General features: G+C 40.1%; 2 protein-coding genes across 2 annotated transcripts; one reads left to right on the top strand and one right to left on the bottom strand.

Moving 5' to 3' along the window:
- Nucleotides 1–9,222, top strand: wdr31 (WD repeat domain 31). The gene is made up of 10 exons (XM_084054735.1): nucleotides 1–250; nucleotides 2,580–2,628; nucleotides 3,037–3,169; nucleotides 4,507–4,581; nucleotides 4,746–4,890; nucleotides 5,450–5,550; nucleotides 7,302–7,369; nucleotides 7,774–7,915; nucleotides 8,386–8,548; nucleotides 8,724–9,222. Exons 2-10 carry the CDS (start codon nucleotides 2,582–2,584, stop codon nucleotides 8,924–8,926), a joined length of 1,077 nt encoding a protein of 358 aa, XP_083910861.1. The 5' UTR covers nucleotides 1–250; nucleotides 2,580–2,581; the 3' UTR covers nucleotides 8,927–9,222.
- A 2,418-nt stretch (nucleotides 9,223–11,640) lies between these two features.
- Nucleotides 11,641–20,139, bottom strand: bri3bp (bri3 binding protein). The gene is made up of 3 exons (XM_084054081.1): nucleotides 19,811–20,139; nucleotides 17,551–17,653; nucleotides 11,641–17,350 (listed from the first exon to the last, which is right to left on the bottom strand). The coding sequence occupies exons 1-3, from the start codon at nucleotides 19,994–19,996 to the stop codon at nucleotides 16,929–16,931; spliced, it is 711 nt and encodes a 236-aa protein (XP_083910207.1). The 5' UTR covers nucleotides 19,997–20,139; the 3' UTR covers nucleotides 11,641–16,928.
- Nucleotides 20,140–21,495: the final 1,356 nt, after the last annotated feature.

Below are 21,495 nucleotides of genomic sequence, written 5' to 3'. Positions count from 1 at the left end.
GTCCTCTGCAGTTTGAACATACTTCTCTATCCTTTGCCATTCTAACCTAAAAGGTAAATGGTATATCATCTTCTCACCTTTTGCCAATGGCACCATCGCGGATTCGCATTTGTACGTTTGGATTTGTACGATAATCGTTCATTCATGTCTTTTGGCATGAGAGATAAAGACAGATTAGTTAGCATGCTAGCGAGCTAACCAACCCCAACAACCCATCAGCGACCACGCCTGCTGCCCGGGCCGGTGACAGGTAAGAAATCTTCGCTCATTCTGTCTATAGACTAAAGCACGGGTCTTCAGTGTTGTTCAGGCCACGGACCCCATAGCCGAGAGAGAGATGCAGCAGGGACCCCCTCCTCTATATTGTATGAAATTGTGTTTCAGATTAAACTTTTTTTTGTACTTGGTCTGCTCTTTTCCCCCTCTACACCAAACCTCTTTTCCAATGTTGTGAGCTTGTAGATCGGCTATTTGTGGCCAACGTTCTCCTCAGAAAAGGGATGCTAGTGGTTAATGTGAAAACAATAATCATATCACACAAAGATTTGGCGACCCCCCTGTAGTAACTCTGAGGACCCCCTAGGGGTCCCGGACCCCCTGTTGAAGGGGACTAAAGAATTCCCATTGCTGTTTGAAATGTGTACTGAAACATAACGACTTGGGGTCATGGATGGTACATGGTAGTAGACAGTTCGCAGCAGGTGTCTGCATAGCACTAAGTCCTAATGATGCGGCTTTAATAGGATTTTAGCAGTGTCTTTTCCTGCTGCTTGGTTGGGATTCTGGGAATTACATCAGACAAGGATGAAGGAGCTTATATGTGTCAATGTGTTTGTGCGGATGGTTTAACCCAGCGTTTCCCAAACAGTGGGTCGGGACCCATGTTTGGGTCGCTGACCAATTTTTATGGGTCGCAAGTAAACATTGCTTTTATTTTGTGTTTCCGAGATTTTGTTTTTAATTATGATTTCAAAACATTTTAGAAAAAATCCCACAAAATTCACAATTTGTTATAAACAAAAAACTAATTCGGAAGAATGTCATAACCGATTACAACAATCTAAGGAATTTCATGAATTAGGAAAAAAATGTTTAAGATATAGTGAGAACAACGCCATTGTGAGCTAGCTTGTAGATCTGCTATTTTCACAAGCTTGGGACATCAAATTTCTCTTTTGGGTCTCGAGCTAAAACGTTTGGGAACCACTAGTTTAACCTCAGTCGCCATTCATGTTGGTCTTAAAGGTGAAATAAACATTCTGCAACAGGTGTTATTGCATGGTATGCAAAGCATGTTAACCCTAAATTGCTATAAACAGGTTAATGGTGCATGCAACTCATGAGATTAAATTAAAATGATAAAAAATGAGTTTTCACATACTAAGAACACACTGACTATTACAAGGTTATTAAACTAAATCAACTGCAACCTTGCCCGCTTGTGTTAAATGGGTCAACAAAGTAGAACTTGCAATTAATAGTCCTCCCCCATTTTCTCTAATGGGTTACTTAAAGTGTATATTATATATATATATATATATTATATTTAATTCATTTCAAATCTAACTTTTCAAATACCTTCTAAACTCTTTCCTGGTGCCTGGACATCGGCATTAGGCACACCAGTCAAAGCATGAGGATGCAGATGTAGATCAAATCAATGGAACAATGAATTGTTGACTGCACAGACGTTAAATACAGATCATGTCTTTCACAGATGATTTTATGTTATAAATGGTAAAGAAAACATCACTAAACTAAAATATTTAATGAATCTAACCAAAATACTAATCACCACCAATAAACAACGAAAAACAGTCTTAACTAAAAATACACTTACTTAAACAATGCTTCAGAGACAGACTCCAATCCAGCATGCATGCCTCAAACAAATGAAAAAAGGTCACCTGCTGCAACTATGGTGCAGGGCCGGATTTTGGTGCCAGGGGTTACGACCCGGTTCTGTGACAGTGTTACAGTACCGATATAGGGTCTATTTTCAAATCAACGACATTACATGCCTTCAGTGCAAATTCAAATTATAAGAATATAAAATAGCACAATAGAGGCAGCGATAATAATCTATTGATTCTGTCATTCAGAAGCTCTTTCTAGCTTTTTGAAACGTAAAGCTCGCAAAGAGCAACTTATTGTAGGTGGCCCCTTACCTTATTGTAGGTGGCCGCTTACATTTTTAGACTGCTGTAGCACACTAAAATGTCAGTATGATGTAGTGATAATGAGCAGACCAGTGAATGAGAGTCTTGAATGTCAGGTACAGAGGCACGAGGCATGCAGGCACGGGATGGGATGGGGGGAAAACAAAAGTGTAGTTGTTTGGTGCTGCCAGGGGTTTTGAGCTCCCCAGCGCTTGGTGCCCCGGGCTGCAGCCCCGTGAGCCTGTGCATGAATCCGGGCCTTTTCAGGTGGGCCTCATTTAATCAGCCCAGGTGTGCCTACTTGGTTTGCGCCCAAACTCGGACTGGACGGGAGTGAGAATTTTCCACAAACTTTATTGACTATCTTCCCTGATCGATTGTATTGTCCTTTTGTGATGTGGTTGCTGATTTGTATCACAGACATGGGCAAACTTCAGAGCAAGTTCCGCAAGAGATCCGAACTTTACAGGTGAGAATGACACACCAACGCTTTACTTGACTTAGTATTCATGCTATGTTGAACCTTCAAATACATTTTTGATTTGAAATCATGAGACAGCTGATGTACAAAATATTCTGTCCGTGGCTTGTACATTATACCATAATCACAGCATCACCATCACACAATACCATTTGCTATATTATAAATCACAAATATGGGGTATATAATTAGTGTTTGCAGGATAATAATGCAACCAAACAAATCTAAATTGTGTAGACTTAATCTAAAACAAATATACCCCTCTGTATACCTATACTACAAAATAAAGAAAAGGGTAAATAGAAGGTCTGTGCATACACTCGCATTCATGTACGTTTATGGTATACATGTTGTTGTGTTTGATTGCTTACTATGATAGATTGTTTTTCTGTACAGGGCCTCACGAGGAGATGGGGAAGATAGCCCTGTTGACAGTCAGGTGGTACAGTATGAGCCGGCCCATCAAGGATCCATCAACACTGTTACCAACCTCAGTCCAGATCTTTGTGTATCTGGAGGGAGTGACCAGGTTAGAGAAAAAAACTAAACGGAAAACAAAACAGCAACCTATGTAAGAGAATTGGGGCAGATGACACCAGAATTCTTGATTTAAATCATTAATGACTTCATACAGGCAGAGGTTGCCCCGGCTATCACAGACCTTTACATAATTGGCTGTATTCACATAGCGACCATTTTGCTCTTTAGCAAAAGGGCCACTCTGCGAATATGGCCAAAGAGTCTGTTTTGTGCTGAGCTATCAGACTGAAGACTTAAGCAGACACAAATCTTTACAAATAAACACTATGCAAAACACTCTTCTAAGCAAGATGGTAATATTGGAACAGAATCATACCTTTTGATTTAGACATTAGGGTGGCCTCATGTGAGTTAAAGGGGCATTTCGGACTAGCCTTTTTCTTACTTTTATATGATGTTATTATATCCTAGACCTAGGACGAGTGGTACAGTAGAACATTTTCATAACTCCATACCGAGTCCACCGCAGCTAAAAACCTGAGCGGACGGTCCATGCTCTAGATCGCGTATTTTAATAGCTTTTCTTTTGTTGTTGGTGAGATCTGACGTTCTTAATGACAGAACACTCTCCACTGTGTTTGTCTTGAATGTGCTCCACAGGAGGTCGTGCTAGACGAGATTTCACCCGTGACAGGTTTTGAACACAAAAAAAGCTATTAAAATACGCGATCTAGAGCATGGACCGTCCGCTCAGGTTTTTATGTATGGAGTTATGAAACATTTCTACTGTACCACTCGTCCTAGGATATAATAACATCATATAAAAGGTAAGAAAAAGCCTAGTCCGAAATTCCCCTTTAATAGACTAGGATACTACATGTCTTCAGTTGTTTCCATGTTACCTGCAATATTTAGGGATTGTGGTTTGATGTCAATCTGTTTAATTGGAAAAACATAGTAATCCTAGAAAATGCATTCAGCAGAGCAAAGACCTCCACCAAGGTGGCGGCAGTTTAAGGTGTTGCAGTGTTTCTTTTGGCCAATATAGCTTCATGATGCATTAGTCTACAAATGGGGTACCAACGCTCAGTGGCCTCTGGAGGTTGACAATGAAACCAGTGACCAGTTAATCAGTTCTTCCTGCCCCATGATGAACCTTTTTTTATGCAAGTTATTTGCATTTTTTGTGTCAGGCCACGCCCCCCTTTTAGACAATCTGCTTGCAAAGTTCTTTGGACCAGGACCAACATTTCCACCAAGTTGTGTATGCTAATCTGTTAATAACGGCTCGATATCCTGCTAACAGACAGGCATACATTCGACTGTCAAAACAAGACCTCCTTGGTGTAGGTAATAAACATGTGCTGTATGTTTGTGTATCCCTAGGCTGTGGTGGTGTACGACTGGAGACAGGGGACAATGTGTCAGTCCTTCCAGGGTCACAATCGAGAGGTTACCAAGGTAATGTTTAGGGGTATGTGTGTGGACATAATGAAATGTTAGCATGTTTAAAGATTTTACAAATTCTAGATGGATGTCTTATAGTGTCCTGTGCTGGCTATTATATTTCAGTGTGTATTTAGGGGAAAAGTGTGATTTTTCTCTTCTCACCCATTATCTTATAGGTCCTGTGTTATCCAGGCAGCACATGGATCTTCAGTGCATCACGTGATAAAAGTATTTTGATGTGGGACTTAAACCAGGGGGATGAACCTATTCAGGAATTTTGTGGACATGAGCTGGTGGTCAACGGAATAGCTGTCAGCCCTGGTACAGACAAGAAAACTGCGAAACAATTTCACCAGATTACATTACAAAACACGTTAATGTTAACCAAATTGAAGCCCAAACACTGACTTTAATAGCATTTCACTATACAGAAAGAAGCTGCTGCTAGGACGGAAACCTTGTATCTCCATATACATTTTTTTTTCTTCATAAATGAATGCCCTACTTCACACTTCTTCATATGACAGTGTGGCACAAAATAACGAAAATAACAGGTCTACAAGCTCACAACAGGTCGCGATGCAATGTGTTGTTGGGTTCTAGGTCTGCTATCTTCCCTATTTGTGAAAAAAAGAATGAGTTTTGAAAAAGTTTGAGAAACGCTACCTTTTGAAAGTTGTTAAGACTGTCTGTGGATTTAACACATGACACAACACAATGAAATGTATTAACAAGAGCTTCTGACTAAATAACTACATTGGATACATTGGAACACAGATTTTTTTTTCATTTCCTTAAAAGTAACTGTCTTGGACATACAAGGTTTCCACCGACAGTGTCAATATGTCAGTGCATTATCATTGTTCTGTCTATATCTTAGATGGGAGGAAGCTGTGCAGTGGTTCCCGGGACAACTACATGTGCCTGTGGGATATAGAATCTGCAGAGTGTGAACAGAAACACAACGTATCCAGAAACCTGGTGAGAATTGTGTGTGTGTGTTTGCATGATATATGCTTTTGCCAAACAATTTGAAGCCAGCATGTTTACACTGCTTGGGGGATAAGTATGTCAAAAAAGCATAAAGCTTTCATTCAACACACCATTCATTATAGCTTTTGTGCCTATAGCTCAGATCTTGTAGACTTTAAACTAAATCCTTGGGTTGCAACAGTTACTCAAATTAATCAATTTACTTGGCGAAAGGGCCTTTCTGTGCGGAGTTTGCATGTTCTCCACGTGTCCCCTACCCTCACCCTCTCTATACTGGCTTCCCCATGTCAGCCGGGGCACCTGATGGAGGGGAAAGGAACTGGTTGGGATAACGTGTTCCTTCCACCCGCTACGTCCTACCGGGGAAACCCCCCCCCCCTGTCAGGTGATAAGAAGCGGCCTGCTCACTCCTCATGCATTGAAGGAAGCATACATGAGCTCAGTTCGGGGCTCTCCCCAGGCTGGCAGAGTGAGAGTAGCGTCCAGGATTACATGCTTAGGCAATTGGCACTGGGTGAAAAATATGGGTTACAAAATCGTGGTATAAGAATTTAGTACAAAAAAATGTTTAAAATAATCAATTTAATTTGAATAAAATTATCGATTTTCAAAAATGCAAAGCAAGATGATGCCTGAACAGTAGAGAGAAATATACTGGTACCCATTGTCAAGAACAAAAGCAGTCACACAATACCATCTGCTATATTATAAATCACAAATATGGGGTATATAATTAGTGTTTGCAGCATCCAAACAAATCTAAATTGTGTAAACTTGATCTAAAACAAATATACCCCACTGTATACCTATACTATACAGTATTGTAGTAACTACAGAGGTACAGTGTGACGTTGATAAGCCACAGTATGGAGCTATGGGAAAGAGTAGTAAAAGCTAGGCTAAGAGGAGAGGTGACAATTAGTGAGCAGCAGTAAGGGATTATGCCAAGGACTCTGGAGTGATTTGTGACAGAAGGGTACCAGCAAGAGTGAGAGGGAAGATGTATAAGACGGTAGGTAGTGAGACCAGCCATGCGGTATGGCTTGGAAACAGTGGCACTGAGGAAAAGATGGGACGGAGCTAGAGGTGACAGAATTGAGGATGCTATGAATCTCATTAAGAGTGACAAGGAGGGACAAGATCAGAAATTAGAGGATCAGCCCAGATTTTAAGGTTTGGGGATAAAGCAAGAGAAGCGAGGTTGAGAAAGTTTTAACATGTGCAGAGGAGGGATGAGGGGTACATTGGGAGAATGATGCTGAAGATGTAGCTGCCAGGCAAGAGGAGAAGAGGACGGCCAAAGAGGAGGTTTATGGATGCAGTGAGAGAAGACCTGCAGGTGGTTGGAGTGACCAGGGAAGATGCATAAAATAGGAACAAATGGAAACAGATGATCCGCTGTGGCGGCTCCTGATGGGATTTATCCGAAAGAATAAGAATCGTTTTTCTAAAATAGCAAAAATAGCTGATCTACAAGCTCACGTGTGGCATGTTGTCAGCTTGTAGATCAGCTATTTTTAATTTTTGCATGACACCATTGTAGGACGAAGTAGAAAATAGGGAATTATTATTACTTATTTCACGTTGATTAGGTGATATATGTATTAAGAAATATCAACACATGCCCTTCAAGATGATTGATTAATCTGAAGAAAAAAAATTAAAAAAATCTATAGAATAATCGCAAAGATTGTAATCAATATAAAACAGCCCTTAACCTTTTTATCATGTCATTCCAGGTGACTCATGTGTGTTGGGTGCCAGGCAGCTCTTCTATAGTACAGACCTCTGAGGATAAAACCATCAGGTACAAAACTATTCCCTTAGATAGAAGTAGATACTATCCCAGTTAAACTGATGTGATGTCTGGCCAGCATCGTTCTATCACTAATTAAGTATTGATTATTTGTTGTTTGAACACATGAACCCTTGTGTCCCTATTCTGAGCATGACATGATAAGCGAACAATATAGGTGTACGTTCAGTGAAAACTATCTACAAGCTCACTGTGAGCTTGTAGATCGGCTATTTTCGTCCAAGAGATTTGGTGCAGAGGGGAACTAAAGGAGGGGACCAACTGTAGACCCCTGGGGGACCCGGTCAACGAAGTAGGGTTTAAGTGGTTAAAACATGTTTCAATGATCTACATCAGACTGTCTTTCATAGTGATTCTTTTTGTGCGAATGCATCTAATAATGTGTGTGCATGCAGGGTATGGGACAGTCGCACGTGGCAAGTGACCAATACTTTCCCAGCCAAGCAGTACATTCAGACCCACTGTGATGTTTCTTCTAATGGCAACTATCTGGTGTCCAGCAGCAATGGCTTTGGAGGCCAGGGCTGTGAGAGTACGGTGAGATGGGAAAGCGTATGGGGTCTGAATAGATGTAGACAGATAATTCAGCTTTCAAATAGCTTTCACAATTACAATCTTGCCATTCTGTCTAGTAAAAGTTGATCCCAGTGCAAAGTAAACACTGTGTGAACAAGTGCCCCACGTTGACCATATTGTTGCTGTCGGGTGGAAATCTTGTACATCCAAAACTCTTACTTTTCAGGAAATGGAAAAAAGAAACTGTGTCCCAGTGCATCCAATGTAGTTTTTATTTAGTATTATTATTTAAAAATATTTATAAAAAACACAGACAGACTTAACCACTTTCAACCTTGGACCCTTGTTTCCCACCCTCACAAAAATGACCAAACAAAGAACAAAATGGCTGCCTTGTGAAAATGGTCAATGGCATATTGCTTTATATGTTAAGAGATGTTGAGATGTGTGTGTATGTGTGTGTGTGCGTGTCTGTGCGCATGCATGTGTAGCTATGGGATCTGCGTCAGCCTGGCTGTAAGGTTGTGGAGTACAGAGGGCACCTCGAGACCACAGCCTGTTGTATGTTTATACCCCCCCTTCCTGGTGCCAATCCCATGGTGGCAACCTCCTCCCACGACAGCTCCCTTAAAATCTGGGACCAGAATACTGCAGGTAACAGAGAAGGAATTACAGAGAACACAAGAACTGATAAAGATTCATACGTACAGTACTATGCACACACCTGTATAAAGAAAGAAGATATTTTAGAAGATTATTTTAAATGAATGTACAGTACGTAAATATAATTTACTTGTCCTGACCTCTCGCGCACCTTTTGCATCTCCAGTCTGCTTAGGAACGTTGACTCTGGATGGTGCTGGCCCATTGGTTTCTTTGGCCCCCAGCGACTCCACTAACCTGATATGTGCCAGTTTCAACACGGGTCTCCACCATATCCACTTGGCCCAGGGATCAGGTCAGTTTCAGGGATCTGGGACAGGTTCAGGTGGCACCTCTGGACTAGACATTAAAGTGGTGTCGCGCTTCTAAAAACACATGCAGACTCTGACCCAGCCTGACCTGAGCATAACCAAAGCAACAGCATCGATGGATGTGGACGCCATCTCTATTCTTTTATTTCTATTGGACAGTATACAGAGGAGTTGTCACTCCTCTGTAAAGAAAGGAGTGACAGAAATGTGATGACACACAAAGGGCATGCACTGGATAGGCACCTAAAGCCTAAATTACACTTTGTCATGAGTATGTGGAACACACCCTAGACAAGATTCTCAGCACTTAGCCACCTGGATGCCCATTATGTCCATTCATATCAACATTAGAAGAACTAGACACTAAAATGAGAGTGGACTAGAGATGGTCAATTAGGTTGCTTCTCAGATTAGGAGATGATGCAAGAAGTTGTCCACTTTTGAAATAAAGGGGTGGGTTTGTGGGGGGGTATATCCTTAACAGTTCTGACAAATCAACTTCAGCTCAACTACCACCAATTCTAGGTAGCTACCATCTGCAGTTACAGTGTGGTTAAAGGTAGTGTAAGTGATGATTTGGTTAAAACAAGTAAAGTATTTTGTTAAAAGATTAAAGCTCTACATTCTGATAGTAATCATATAGTGTTTGTTCAATAATAGGGGTCTCTCGCTGTACATTTTCAGGTGGGTACCCATTTATCAGCTTCAGTTTTAGGGTGTTCCAGATACAATTATGTCTGCTCACTTCTTTATGTCCTCCCTTCCAATTTCACTTGTTTATCCTGTATGAGTTCTCTCTCCTGATTGAATGTCATTGGTATCCCGACCTGAAAATGCATTTTCTATTTACCTAAGAGCTGGAGAGACTCTGGTATTGAACAAGCAGTCTAATGATTGGTATCAGAATATAACATTTAGACTATTTAAAATAAAATAAAAAATCACTAATGCTGCGATCACACTGGCAGCTACAAAAATACAGGCTACCATTTTTTTTCAATAGAAGCCAGCGACATGAAGATACAAAGAAACATCTGATGTTTGTTGCTGCTACAAAAGCTACAACAGGTACAAAGCTACAAATATGCTGTAGCTTTGTATATTTTGTATTTGCCAGCATTACACCTTTAAGACACTGACTTCTTCAAACCAGAGTAAACCCCCCCCAAAAAAACAGCAACAACCTTGTAACCATGGGCAAGGATCTTATATTTGAATTCAATTAGCTAATCCCCAGACAAAGACTCATGAGCTTAATTTAATAACTTGTGGACCAAGACTCCAGGGCACATGCCAATAGGATTACACTTGTCATACAGGGACACTTTTGACTGAAAGGACGTGGTGAATATGAAAGTTAAGTTTCAGGAGGTGTTTAGGGGAAACCAGGGCACATCTTGTAATTATGTCAGAACTGTATAATTCCACATTTAGACCAGAGTTTGAGTTCCTCATAAATATGAATGTGAAAAGTTATGGTTAGCCAGATCATAAACCCAAGCTAGCTAGGTTACACAAGCAAGTTGAGTGAAAACTATATGTTTTTAGGTAGTAATGTACAGTATTCAAATGTTACTAGAGTGCAAGTTCAGGCCTTTTGTATATTCTGAGTTAAAGACGATAGGTAGATAAGGTGTACTCTCAGGTGATTCTAAATATACTTAAAAGTTGCAGAAATATCACTTTATTTAATATATATTTTGAATTATTAGACATAGGGCTTTAACCACTCACTCCAACGCGCTAATAATAACTCAAAACAGACAAGAAACGTAATCGGATTATGGCAGTCTAGAATTGTTTCCAGAAAGCAAACCTTGTCAAATGTAACGAGTGGTTTTGTCAGTGTTGGTAATGACCAGGTAAAACCAGGCTTAGTTTTATGCAAGTGAAACCATGGCAGGCTTCTAATACCTTTTATGGAGCCAAATAAGGCATCTAGTTGCTTAGAATGTAGGCAATTGTGTAAATGTACTTACACAAGAATAGAATCAAGGTCGCCAGTTGATTAGGCATTGATGCACGATGATAAATTATTTCAGTTTAAGTCTGCTTCAGCCCTGTGATCAGTGATTTTTTTTTACAACGGGATAATACTTTGTCATACAAAAGGTGTGTATATGTACAGTATACACATGTGTGTATATGCAGTACTGTATATAAAAATAAAGGGCCTTTTTAAAGGCATTTACTGTATTCTTTGCACATCCCTAGACTTTTGATCCTTACGCTACAGTAGGTCACTGGTTCCCAAACTGGGGTTCCCCAAATTATTTTGTGGGGTCCCCAGATGATTAGTTTAATGTGCAACATTGTTTCCCCACTCAACAGTAAACAAACGGACAAAATGGACAATATTTGGTATAGTGAGCTTGTAGATCGGCTATTTTCTTTTGACGTACAATGAAGAGGAAGAGCGGGTTTAAGTGGGAAAACAGTCCAGTTTAAATCCACACTCTGTAGTTAAAGCTGCACTATGCAACTTTCCTCTTCAACCGCGGTTTCGTTTGCAAGTGCTGACATTTTTACCAGTGACATTTTATCCCCTGCTTGCTCAGGGGATAAATTGAATCTCTACCATCAGGTCAAAATCCGTGTCAGATCCTGTGTCTAGGTGAGACATGACCTTTGACACGATCTAAATGTCTCAATAGAAGAGTATTAACATACTCTTATCATACAGATTAACATTAACAGTATATGAGATACTATATGAGAAGAGATTTTAATTGGCTCCATTTGATTAAACAATTTGGAAAATGATTAAACAAAAACTGTTTTATTTCAGAACCACACCCTTTCCTCGAAGTGAAGAAAATTGAATAAACGAGGAACTTTGGTGATTAAGTTAATTTTATTCAAATCTGGACCTCATTTTCACTGTAAAACATCTCTTTGAAAAGGATGATTTCTCCACAAACACATTCCAACACATGATACACAATTGACAACAGGCAGGCAAAAGGGGTTGGCACACCCCACATCACTTTAGTACAGAACATCTTCAAATAAAGTTTCTAAAAATAGGAGGGGAATGCAAAAGAAAATGACTATGTCCTCTTGTCCTCTACTCGAGTCTTGAGTAGAGAGTTAAGTGCTTGAACTGAAGAAGCATTGTACAGACAAAAAGGAAAACTTCTTGGCACAGCACATCTAAAATAGGCTACATAAATTTAAAAAGATGGAGTTCTTCTTTTTCTATCTCACTGCAATGCCAATGGTCATTCAATCTCAACAGAGAATGCATGTCATATTTCACTGTAGAATCTCAGCTGGTCATGATCACAGATATGGATTAGACAGTGCATAACGTCTAGTTACAAGTATTAAGGGATTTTATCTAGTAGCAACTTAAAGCATACGATATATCTTGCATTTCAAGAAAAGGTTAGAATTGACAGAAACCAATCAGTAAAGCCTGTTCCTGGGGCATTTAAGATGGTTGGGAATTTACTTTCTCAGAAATGGGCATGAACCGCCATTTTAGTAACAACTACGAGCATCTCATCCCACTTAATAAAGGGTGTGTAAGCGATATTGTTTTTGTTAAAATACTCTGTTTTAAATAGCTCAATATTCCTATGGTAATCATTGTTTTAGAATTTAGAATGTTTCTTTAACGGGTCTCCCTGTCTCTCTAGCTTTTTAGTAAACAAAATGCCTTTACAGTGAATTTAAAAAGAAAAAAGGAAATTGTAACACTATCAAATCAAAGCTGATAAATGGGTTCCCTCTCCTGATTAGATGAAATTGATGACCCCTGAACATTTATTTTCAGTTTACTAAAGAGCTGGAGAGACGAGCAGACCACTGTTGTTGAATAAACACTATAGAAAGTACCTTTTAACATTTTAAACAAACATTTTTTGTTTTAACAAAAAAAATATCTCTTACTGCAATTTCAAGCCTGGGTTAAACTTGTGTGTCTTGCATCGTGTCGTGCACCAAAAATAGCTGATCTACGAGCTCACAATGCACCGTGATAGATCTGCTGTTTTGGTGTGCGACTCACTCCTGTGCGCAACTAAAGTGGTTTGAATGATTTTGTATATAATATTCAGAGACATCTGTCTCCTTTTCTCTGAAAGAAACATGGGTCTTGATTTACTATTTCACATTAAATATGATTAACTTTTATACAATAGAGAGCTGGACCTCTCCAACGCAGCTAAGCAAGATTACCCCAGTGACCTAGAATAGCAACAAGATAATTGCAGAGATGCATTGGGAGGCCAGGTCAAATCTTACTTAAATTACAGTGTACATGAATATTATCCACCAAATTACACATCATTATCAGTAATACATATACACAGGTCACTGCCTAAATACTCTTACATGATGCTGTGACAAATAACAAGTATTGATGGAAAACTCTATGGCCTTGGCATGGTATTTTAAATACTTAGGCTATGTTTGTGTAAAACGGGGGCTGGATCTGGGCTGAATCATAGTGTGAGCAAGGGCTGGGAGATATGGCCAAAATGTAATATATTTTTTTGACCAAATACCTCGATATCGATATTGTGGGGATGACTTTTGAGGTTTTCACTTAATACACAATTACATGTTTGATAAATAATCAATATACCGAATAAATACATGGATAAAAGGTAAATAATAGAACAACTACAAGTCATGTAAGTTCAGAAATTCTGACTATAATGCAGTCTTTAAAACGAAGAAGAGACAACACTTATCACAATATGACGATATCCAAAATCCCAGACAATATTTCCCAGTCCTGCCCTAAGTGAGGTGTATGGTTTGGTCAATATAGTAATCAGTGCAAAAGTTGACCCAAACTATACAGACTTATTGAAATACTTAGAAAATCCACACTATACTGGAAAACTGGCTGGAAAACTGGCTTAATCTAGCACTACCAGTCACAGTAAGTGCTCACAATAAGATAAAAAAGCATATAATTTACAGTTTGGAACATTCAAATGAGATTCTTTTTTTAGATTGTAAGATTTTAAGCATAAAAAGTTTAGACAGCATGTAAGAAAATTGCAAGCCGTTTGGAATTGTGGCCACAAATCTTGGTAATTGAGGGAGTTTTTGTTGGGCACAAATTGGCCATATTAAACTTTGCCTATTACCACAAAAGTGTGTTAACAGTGTGTATAAATCAAGACAGTCTGCATTTGAATGGAAAAAACTGCTTTTATAGTGCTTTAAAAAATGCTCCATTAAATTCTATGATGGTTGATCAAGAAGAATTGTTCCACAAAAGGTCCCATTTTTGCAAGCCTCATGGCATGTCATCTAACAGTGGACTGCCCTCCAGTGGACATGTTATGAAATGCCATTGACATACCAAAATATTAACAGAGTAACAGATTGGAAGTTGCATTATTAGTATAATCTATGCTGTGACTACAGTGTGCTCTATGGCTGTTGCTAAGTAACCACACATTCTATATGTGAAAACTTTTTAGTTCAAGAAAAGAGACAACATACTGACAGAGCAAACTGGCCAAACCCTATTCTGGTGTTACACAAATGGTACTGTGCTGCTGTGAAACCCATGAATAATTCAGACCTAACATCACAGACACCCTTCTAATGATTTCTGTGTCGCAAGCTCATAAATTAAATCAAATTAACAAGAGACAATGAAATTGTCTACTTGGATTTTTATCACCACAGCGCTAGGGTCACTTGTCCTTTAGTGCAATGGATAATAGGAATGGATAACTGTAAATATAACTATGGTTGAAGGAAAAATACAGTACTTGAGAAATGTAAAAAATAAATAAAAGGCAAGATCAAAAGATCAGAACGTAAAAAAAGATTGGTTACAGTCATGCACATTGACTAAGCATGCATCAGAAGCACTATGAAATAGAAGGTCGACATTAGCTTGGGTAGTGGCAAATTTGTCATTAAAGTATTGGTACAAGTCTCTATCATTCACTAAGGTACAAACAGTAATACAATTTTGGAGATTGTAAGCCAAATTTTCCAGAGAAAAGGTAATACCAGAATCAGTTTTAACTAATCGTTTGACACATGGCTTAAAATTCCCCATGTAACTGTCACACATTGTTACTGTAGATACCAATCATATATGAGGACAAGGGCGAGCAGAATGTGAAGAACGTGTATTCAAAATAAATCCTTCGTTTCTACTCGTTCCCCTGCTCAAAGGTCGATGGCTTGACTAGATTGCAACTTGATACTAGGGATGTGCGCGGTTACTTGACTAAATGGTTAAATGGTGCTGCCTCTACTAAACGTTTTATACTGAAATACTATTAGTTTAAAAGTAGAATATAGATTTTTATATCGATTGTATATAGACAAGTTTTGTTTTACACATTTATGTTTTGCACCGAAATTACGTTCATGTCTTAATAAAATGTTGCTTTAAAAGAGCAGAAATACGTGGCAAAATTGTTAACACTGATATTCCCAGCAGCACTGTGGGTTCACTTCCCAATGCAGTAAATCAATGTAGCTACAGGATGTTCATCACTTTAGATTAGTCGATTAAAAATGTACAAAAAAACATTGTTTACTCGTCAATTAAATTAGTCGCTGCGCACATCCCTACTTAACACATACATCTAACAGTATTTTAATGTCAGTGGTGTTTAATGTAGCAAAAGGACAGAATTGCAAATGTTATTTAGGGGAATGATTAGTGATTTAGCCCTGTTTGTCCCTGTGTGAGGGCAGCAAATACAGTACTATACAAGTCAAACATTAGTTCAGAATTGACTATTCTGACATGATCTTAGTTAAAACAGAAAGGATACATGCAGCATTCATCCTTAATTGCTGCAAATGTATGAGATTGATACAGCTGATGTCAATATCTAATGTTTTATGGATTATTTCTGTCCATGTCCCTGAGATATTGCTGCCTGTCCGCCCATTTTCTACCAGTCTGATGGCTACTTCACAATATCCAGTGCTTTTAACATTTCCCAAGCAAGAAACAGATACAGACACACAGACACACACACTTACTTGTGCATGACACTCGCATGAATTCTTTCAAGCACACAAGAAAAAGAGGTCCTGATATCTGCCGCTTCTATGGAATGGAGACTAAATGACACTGTGACATCTATGCCACTTAAAACTGTTTGGACGGAAATATGTCATAGCTCTTCCTGCTATCAGTCGTCTAACATCTACCGCATTCGCTGCCTTCTAAATACACAAATACAGTGTTTGGATGACAAACCCTACCCCTGTCCCACTTTGATATCCTCAGAAAGGAGAAGAAAGGGAGCATAGGCAGATCTACTGCCCAGGCAGTTTCCTAACCCTGCTGCTGTATGAGCCAGCAGACCGATCAGAGTTGTTTTGTTTTTTTCAACGTCCTGTGTATGTCGGGGACAGATGCTGTTTTTGTTCCAGACGAGGAATTTCTTAACAGGTGATAATAATAACCTACTTTGTTCACCATGGGTTGACAACTCGGGACAGCGTGCTTATAGATAGCATTGCTATCGGCTGCCCCAAGGCCTCGCCTGCCTTGTTTTCCATTATTATCTTTAGATATTTTAATTCATGAAACGTAATGTAATGTACTGTATATGTAACACTAAATTCGCAATTTTCATTCTCAGTCAATGTCCATAGACAGGGATATTCGTGCTTAACATGGAAATGTCCAGTCTCGGTTTAAAACTGCCTGGGCTGTGGATCTGCCTCTTTAAGTGTTCAGACACCCCATATATAAAGGGAAAGACAATATTAGACCCATAAGTTACCCCTCAGAATATTCAAAAAAGGTAAAAAGAAACAAACATACATTTTATATGCTCATTCATAAATCGCAACCCCCAAAACTTGTAACCCCATTTTGAGAGTTCCTCTGAAGATGTAGGATTAGGGCTGAATTCCTTTTCTCTTTTAAATAACCTTGCACATCTCCTTTTCTTAGTACCTCTTGACAGATGTAAATGCTTTAAAAATCATGAGGACTTAATGAACCATACACAGTCTGGTAGATTTTCAGATATCAAATATTAATATTACCCCTTCAGAGTAACCTCCCCTCCCTCCCCAGTATCTCCCCGCCCACAATCCACCTCTCTCTACTGGTCCCCGGTACGCTCCAGGCTGTCTATGACGCGGCTCAGCCTTATGTTGAGCAGTCTGACCTGAGTGTCCAGGTGGTCGATTTTCTCTTCCAGTGAGGCCGACGCACCACCCCTGCGCCAGTATGCGCCCACGGGTCCCGTCATAAAGTACACGGCCATGATGAAGCAGAGTGGCAGGACGGCGCGCTCGGGGTCGCCCTCAAACTTTTGCAGGATGTAGAGGCAGGACAGGGCAAAGAGGGTGACCCGGGCGAGCCAGAAGAACCGGCCGAAGACGGCATGCAGTAGGTAAAAGAAACCCCCAAGGAACAAGGAGAGGAACCAGTAGGCCAGGAGCACGGCGGCCACGAGGAGCAGGGCACGTGCCGGGGAGTTAGTGAGGGAGGTGGGGCTGAAGTAGTGGCTGAGGTTGGAGGCTGGTGGAAGAGAACGTGGGGATACAAACAACAGAAAGTGGATGGAAGAAGAGAGAGAAGGTAAGATTATTGCTGTGTCTTTAAAACTCACCTTGCCATAAGACAAAACATTTAATGCAGAAAAACACATGCTTTGCAATCAATTGTTCTCCGTTGTAAAATAAATGCCACAAATATAACCTTAAAAAACACAAACGTACAGTCAATGCCCATGACATCCAGTAGATCAGTCCAGATCTTCCATATGGCGTCAATGAATCCATCCACTCCATTAACAAACCGCTCTGTTGTCTTAGAGAAGAACTGCAGATTGGGAAGCAAAAAATATGTTTGAATTCATACAGTAGTATGTTTCTTTTCATATTAAATCCTATAATAATGGATTATACAAGCATTAATCAAAATGTACTCGAAACTTAAATTAAGTAACCAGTGATAACCAGCAGTCAATGGGATAAGCCAATGCATATGGGGCTCATTGGCATACAGGTTGGTATCTTATGTAGGTCCAACAAAATATATATCTAACTCGAACCAAATCTTCATATTGCCTGTACTATTGTGGATGTAAGGAAACTCTATGTCTATGACATAAAACGCTATTGATTAGTTAAACAATAAATGATATTTAATTGATTCTTCTCATTTGCACTGCAGTTTATTGGGACTCCAGTTGAGGGAGTGCTTATCAGGAAGAATACAAAATGACTTGTTGGGATAGGGTTAGCCTAGCTAATGAAAGCAAAGACTGGATGATGATGATGATGATGATGATGAAGTAAAACCACTGAATTATTACATTCTAACTAAACTCTTAGGCAGATGCCATGTTCTCCATGTCACTGCTGATTCTGCCATTGGCCTCGCAGAGGCAAACATTTGAATTGCATTACATACTGCACACAAACAATAAGTTATTTTGAAATTGTCATGAAAACTATTAATTGTGGAAAGTATGCCACATTTTCTTTTTGTAAAAATAATATGGAGTGAGTCCAACATACAAGTAATGCTCATCTAAAAGTAGTCTTAACATGTGGGCTGCTCAATTCAGGAAGGAAGTAATGTTAGGTTTAAATACAGGAAGTTGGGGCTTAAAATTGACTTTGCAATATTTGAGTTGCCTGCTACACAAAATAACAGTATCTACATAGTGATATGGAGATCTGCATATATCTAAAGGTCAATATTTCCATTTGAAAAGAAAATACTCTGGTCGGCTCAACTTTAATGGCACTTCTGTGAACTGTGGGAAGAAATCATTAAATAGTTATGTGATTTATCAGATGGACTATAATGTTTTTCTTCCAGATTAATCATGAGAATGCTTATCATCAAGTCTGCGTTTTCTAATAAGGAGAAAAGTGTTTTAATATGTGATTGACTGGCCCAATTTGCCTGATCCTTTCAATGTCACTGAACATGTACAGTACATTATGTATTAAACAATAGGCTATATGGTGCATCCTTACAAGGAATACAAGACAGGTGGGCACTAGGGACATCTGGGCAGTGGGCACCATGTTTTTGGGATGAGTGGGCACCTGGAGAGGTGGGCACTAGGGACATGTAGGCACTTAGAGGTGGAGATAACTGGTCACCTGGATGAGTGGGCACCTGAATTTGGATTTGTGTCCACAAGTGTTTATTTAACTTATAGCATGCTGCTTTGTTGTTGGTAAGTGATATTTAATACACTGTTCTTGAATCCTAATTCAGGTGCCCACATGTCCATAGCGCCCAGTTGGTGCCCAGTTGTCCAGGTTCCCAGTTATCTCCACCCCAAAGTGCCCACTCGTCCAGGTGCCCAGATAGGTGTGGTGCTCAGTTGTCTCTAGTGCCCAGATGGTTTTGATGCCCAGTTGTCCCTAGTGCTCAGATGGTTTTGATGCCCAGTTGTCCCTAGTGCCCAGATGGTTTTGATGCCCAGTTGTCCCTAGTGCCCAGATGGTTTTGGTGCCCAGCTGTCCCTAGTTCCCCAGATGGTTTTGGTGCCCACCTGTCCTGTTATCCTTACGAGAAGTGCTGCATTGACGGAAATTCATACCAAGGTGTTCTCGACCCAGGGACAATCTTGGATTACATCGAAATTAAGAAGACAGCTGTCACGACCTGGGCCTATAACTGTTCTACCATCTGTGATAGCAGTAGCCTGGTAGGCTTCAGGTGACAGTATTCTGCAATGCATTGCATATTAAACAGTGTGTCTTCGGAACAGTTCAAAGAGACTATCCACTTAAATAGACAAAATGATTCATTAGGATGAACTCCTTGGGTCTTGCACGCATTTCTTATCCAAAATGGCAACCATGTACCGTATTTGTGGTCGGACCAGGCGCGCTTTTCTGTTCACCATGCTGCCCTACAGTACTACATCATGCATTAAAAGCTGCTGGGATGGCAGTTGAGAGCAGAGCAGGTGTTTGTGTGTGACGGGCCGTGGCCGGGGGGGTCGCTAACCTTGTACAGTCCTCTGATGTTGTCCTCTCCGAACACATTGCTCAGGGTCTGGTAGATGCCGTTGGCCGCCCGTCGGAAGCTGTTCTGGGTGCTGGAGGACTCTTTCCTCCTGGCCGCCTCGGCTGCACCACACAGCAGAGACGCGAAAAGCACCGATACGATGACGACGCGCTGGATTCCCTTCATAGTAGCACCAAAAAGGCCCCGAATTTTCCCCAAGCTGAATTTGGTATCAAAAATGGCTCAGTTAAGTGCGGGTCTAAACGGTTTAGTTAGCTGCCTAAATTATTAAGCACCTTGGAGGGATGATGTCAAGACGACGGGATAGCTCTGTGATCAGGGTTGCCAGGGTTTGCGAGAGAAATAAGCAACTAGGTCTAGGAAAACAAGCCCCCCAAAAAAGCAACCACATGAGCACTTTAAAAATAGCCGATCTACAAGCGATGCGACGCGTTGTGAGCTAGTACATCTGCTATTTTCAAAAACTCTTGCAATAAAATGTGGAATATTTGGAATATTCTTTAAACATTCCCTGGCACAAAACATTTTCATGGAAATATTTGAGAACCACTGGTTTATTTTATTTTCACATAATTTTTATTGAAGAAGTCAGTTTTAGAGGAGGATAAACAATGACAGAACTCTTCAAATTTTCTGTGAAAAAAAAAAAACGACCCCCCCACAAACCCCCCCCCCCCCCCCCCCCCCCTCCCAACCCTCACAAGAAAGTAAATTACATGGTATTAAAAAGTACAGAAAAGAGGGCAAAAAGTGGAAAAAGGGGAGAAAAAAAAAATGGAAGCAAGCCTAAATAAATAAGTACACTTTAGAAAGAAGCCCAAAAACCGCAACAGTTGCGGCGGGTTGCGGTTTTTTGGTAATTTTTAAAAGTAACTTTACAGAAAAAGAAGCCCAAAGTCGCTTATAATAAGCGGACATGGCAACGCTATCTGTGACGGTGATTCTTCGTGCATGCTAGAAGAAGCTAGGTTAACGTCTTAAGGCGCACGGTTGCCCTCACCGGGTAGGGAGTGCGTATAACAACTCCCTTGCATGTGTACTACAACTTACTAACTAGACTACTTAAAAAAGATACACTTGAGGTTCAATTTATTATTTAGTAATTTCAGCAGGCGGTCTTACAAAATGCAAGAGCGGTGCAATAAAGGCCCTGCCATGAATTTGAATTAATAATATGAATAAGTAACGCATTTATATTATGGCATAAGGCCACTTCTTCTGCCAGTTCACTTCATCCACTAGGGCTAGGCTACCCAATGCTACCATCTAGTGGATAATACAAATATGACAGAAATGCACCTGCTCATTTCCCTCTTTTTTAAAAGTGTCATCATGGTCTAACCGAACGGAAACTAATGTAATGTCAAGATGTCAATGATGACGCACACGCACGCACGCACACACACACACACACACACACACACACACACACACACACACACACACACACACACACACACACACACACACACACACACACACACACACACACACACACACACACACACACACACACACGGTCGATACTAAGCTTGGATGACATCATGAACATCTTTATATTTCCGTTGGAACGAGCAAGCAGGTGCATTTCTGTCACATTTACATGTCCACTAGATGGTAGCACTGGGTAGCCTGGTGGAAAAATGTATCGTCTAACTAGGCCT

The sequence above is a fragment of the Gymnoscopelus microlampas genome, assembly GCF_963454915.1.
Source record: "Gymnoscopelus microlampas genome assembly, chromosome: 4".
NCBI classification, from domain to species: domain Eukaryota; kingdom Metazoa; phylum Chordata; class Actinopteri; order Myctophiformes; family Myctophidae; genus Gymnoscopelus; species Gymnoscopelus microlampas.
Note: the sequence above shows the minus strand (reverse complement) of the source record. Positions and strands in the feature narration are given on the sequence as shown.

Excerpts from the sequence above, each read along its gene's own strand:
- wdr31 (XM_084054735.1), top strand. The coding sequence starts at position 2,582 with ATGGGCAAACTTCAGAGCAAGTTCCGCAAGAGATCCGAACTTTACAG. Across the intron at positions 5,551-7,301 it reads ACAACGTATCCAGAAACCTG|GTGACTCATGTGTGTTGGGT; the intron begins GTGAGAATTGTG and ends ATGTCATTCCAG. Across the intron at positions 7,916-8,385 it reads GCCAGGGCTGTGAGAGTACG|CTATGGGATCTGCGTCAGCC; the intron begins GTGAGATGGGAA and ends ATGCATGTGTAG.
- bri3bp (XM_084054081.1), bottom strand. The coding sequence starts at position 19,996 with ATGAAGGGAATCCAGCGCGTCGTCATCGTATCGGTGCTTTTCGCGTCT. Across the intron at positions 17,654-19,810 it reads ACATCAGAGGACTGTACAAG|TTCTTCTCTAAGACAACAGA; the intron begins GTTAGCGACCCC and ends CCCAATCTGCAG. Across the intron at positions 17,351-17,550 it reads GGATGTCATGGGCATTGACT|CCTCCAACCTCAGCCACTAC; the intron begins GTACGTTTGTGT and ends CTCTTCCACCAG.